Here is a 3,869-nt window from a genome sequence, read left to right as displayed (position 1 = left end):
GGTCCCCACGGGGTCAAGAAACAAACGTGTGTGTGTGTGTATTTTTGGCCCGATCTAAACTACGTGACACAACAACCAGAGTTTAAAACTCTTGAAGCACAAAGAGGATGTGTAAGTTAACTCAGTTTGTTTTATGACTGATAGACTCCATGTTKTCACCGTGGCTGAGGAGAARSCAGCTTCTACCACAGCTACCATCAACAATGCTATGGCTAACTCCTGAATCTCTGCAGGGCGTGTCTCTACAGAGGCTTTTATACTGAGCACAGTACTGTGACACGTCACGCTGTACAGCACGTCACAAAGTACTTCAAACGTGGTCGTCTTTTTTAAACCCCTAGATGGCAGCACCAAGCCGTTTTTGACCAAATATTGACGATTTAAACTATTTTAGACGAAAACGTTAAATTTAGGTCAAAAATAGCAAGGTGTTACCCTTAAGACCCAATTTGGACAGTTTATTTGTTTAAAAAGTTGATTTTGGGGTAAGTTACACTTTAATTTCAAACCCCACTATCTTCTGGAGAAGCTGGCTGAAATCCTCTTTGTAAAAAAAAGAGACTGACATATTGAAAGTTTGGCTGTCCTTGGTCTCAGCAGTTGACATCTCAAAGTCCTCTCAGGCTCTTGGACAGCAGTCAAAAATAAAAATATAATGGTTCTTTGCTAGCCAAGGTCAACCAATCTAGGGATCACCATTGTGTAAGAAAAATGATGAATATAGAGTGAGGAACATGACTTCTTTTGTTAGTCGACACAGTTTTCTAACAAGGAAGTCCTGGTGTACAAAAATTATGTGTCTGTGTTGTATTAAAGCAAGGCGTAAAATAATCCCTCAGGAATTTGTTGCTCTCACAACAACCTTAATCACAGCATGAAAATAAACTGGGTAATAAATTAATTATAGAAATATTCTAACCATGTCTAGCATAAATATGTGAAATGCATTTAAGACTCAATGGTAATGAATAAATTTCCTTCAAGACTGTTTCTAAAATTCAGTAAATCAGTCACAAAATTTCCTTCAGATGGATGGAGTCTCAGTGGGTTTTCCTATCAACCAGGAGCCAGTGCTAATAAAAAAGGTGCTCACTGGGTAGGAGAAAAAAGGGCAGGGTTATGAAAAATGACAATCACAATTTTGTGAGTGTGCAAGTTTAAAATAATGTAGTTAGTTTAATTTTTACTTTGTCTAATTTAGGAATATACTTTGCTTTAACTTTAGTAATTTATTATTGTTTACGTTAAAATATTCTTACAGAAATGTGAATTTAACAAACCTCAATATGTATATTTTATTGTTAAAAACAGAATATACTGAATCTTTTATAATTAAAAAACTTATTTACTTATTTAGGTTGGTAAGTACGTAAATTTTATTAGGGATGCACAATATATTGGCATTAATATAGGTATCAGCCAATATTGGTCATTTTTTAGAATATCAGTTTTGGTTCGATACGTAAAACTGGGCCGATATTATTATTATAATATAATAATATTATTATTATATTGATTTGCCACTTTTTAGCTTTGTGTTTCTGTTTTGGGAGGGGAGATGGTTGGTTGAGCAGCATCAGTTTGATCATGATATTGACGCTGCGTAGCCAGGAATAACTGAAGTAGGGAGCCATGTCAGAGGTCTGGTCATTTATTTATGGCATCAAAAAAAAGACCCAAGTGTGTTTTTGCATATATGTATAATATAATTTGTGTTTGTATTACACAAATATCAGTTATCGGCCATAACAGCAATAATTATATCAGATATTGACATCGGCTGAAATTTTCATATCGGTGTATCCCTAAATTTTATTTATATTATTATTATTTATTTAGGACAATCTTTGTAATCATTTTCCTACTGGTTTATAATGAAATGCTTTGTTTAGTAATTTTCTGTTTTAAGAGGGGGGGGGTTGGGGTGTACTACGTATTTCTAGACACATATTTTAATTCTATACCACAGTCAAGTAACTATGTTATTTTCAGTTGTTGTGAAAATACTGTATGTATTAACAATAAATCTGACTTTCTAAATGCCTTGAAATTGGCCTCTTTTCTCTTTACTTCCTCCCGTTTCCAACATTCCCACTTCAGCACATCTTCGGGGGAGGGGAGCTCCCTCGGGCAGGAGCTCCGCCGCAGACTGAGCTCCAGGGAGGTGCTTTGTCCAAACAGGTGGTGCTTTGTACCAGCATGAGTATAGACAGCTCTACATGGCTACCACATATGATTCAAGGATTTCTCAAACATGCATTTTGAGTCAAAGCATCACACTGAGTATGTTTTTGATGAGGGAATGACATAATGTCACAACATATACCTCAAAATAGGAGATTTTGCATAACCCTCCTTAAAGTGACAGAGACTCTTCCTCTGAGCACGTAGCTGCAGATGCTGCAGGAGGACAGGTGTATTTAATTTTTTGTTAGACTGATGTAGTTATTATATTGGTGTTGCGTCTCACCTCAGCTGGTGAGGGGGGCTGAGGCAATGATTCCTCAGAGGCCCGCGAAGGCGTCTCTCCTTGAAATCGTTCCCGTAACCGTGCCACGTCTTGCCGCAAGGCACTGACTTCCTGTGCTTGTGCCTGAGCGCTGGCCTCCAGCTCCACCTTCTGCCCAATCAGAGCTTTCCCCTGAGCCTCCACCACAGAAATTTTATGACGTAGGTCGTGGTTGATTTTCATAAGACGAGACTGCTGCTGCTGAAGCTGCAAAAACAGATAAAACAGGAAGATAAATGCACTGTGTTCTCCAGGATCCTAAAACAAGATCTCTGACCAAGGGTTTACAGTTGCTCAGATCGGTGACACTATAAGGTGAAAAAAAGATTCAGATTCTCTTTATTGTCATTCAAACATAACATCAGGGATTCACTGTAGAACGGAATTACGATGCCTTTTAGCATACGACACAAACAGATTGATAAACTATAAATTAATGAAAAGTTAGAAATGCCGAATTAAACAAGGTAAAATAAAAGGCATATAAAAAGGAAAAAATAGAAAAATAAAATAAAATAAAAATAGGATAAAGTAGAATCCAGATCAAGATCGAGATGGAGGTGGTATAAATAGAAATATAAATAATAAAGTGCATACATTTGCATACAGTATGTGTGCAAAAACAATGACCAGGTAGATGAGATACTGTATTATTGTTGTAGTAGTATTGTTCAAACTTGGTTATTATGCAGTGTTCATAAGTCTGATTATGCAGTGTACTGTAGCTAGACTAATGAAAAGTCCTATCTCTGTTGAGCCATGTATCCCTTTAATTAGAAGTAGTGATGACTTCATTATAATTTATTAGATAAAATGATTTTAACTAGGGATAAAATTAATGCCAAACTTCCTGCTACTGTCTCTGATTCTCTGTCAGATGAGGCAGCTTTAGTGTCACTAGAACCTGATTTATGTTTGGACAGTTTTTGTCCTGTTGAGGTCTGAATTATCTAAAATAATCGCTTCTTCCAAACCATCAACATGTCTGCTAGATCCCATCCCAACCAGACTGTTCAAAGAAGCATTTCCTCTAATTAATACCCATATTTTAGATCTGCTGGAGTGTCCAGCAGCTGAGTGGGCGATCCTGACAGATTTTCTACTAACTGAGAGACCTCCCCGAATACCTGGAAAGGTGACCTACCTCATCTTTAAAGGTAAAAGCTGGCTGCTATGAGCAGCGCTGTCTGGCTCACGCTGAGCGAGGAGACGCCTTGTCCTCTGGTTTCCCACACTTAACCTTCGGGCATAAAATGCCATAAAACGCTTTAAAAAGTAGACACAAATTAAATGAAGTACTGCTTTTGAACCCTTTAGAGTAAATTCACAAGCTTGGTCTCTTTTTAAAGCTAATAATCTG

At 37.3% G+C, this 3,869-nt stretch overlaps 1 protein-coding gene across 2 annotated transcripts in view; it reads right to left on the bottom strand.

Moving 5' to 3' along the window:
• The window catches only part of rilpl1 (Rab interacting lysosomal protein-like 1), a 64,004-nt gene that overhangs the window by 33,818 nt on the left and 26,317 nt on the right, over positions 1-3,869 (bottom strand). For both annotated transcript variants that reach the window (XM_014022487.1, XM_014022486.1), the window contains exon 4: positions 2,471-2,716. In XM_014022487.1, the coding sequence (XP_013877941.1) occupies positions 2,471-2,716 (246 nt within the window). The remainder of the gene's footprint in view (positions 1-2,470; positions 2,717-3,869) is intronic.

Source organism: Austrofundulus limnaeus, unplaced genomic scaffold, assembly GCF_001266775.1.
Source record: "Austrofundulus limnaeus strain Quisiro unplaced genomic scaffold, Austrofundulus_limnaeus-1.0 Scaffold332, whole genome shotgun sequence".
Lineage (NCBI taxonomy): Eukaryota > Metazoa > Chordata > Actinopteri > Cyprinodontiformes > Rivulidae > Austrofundulus > Austrofundulus limnaeus.
This window is presented reverse-complemented; position numbering and strand designations above follow the sequence as displayed.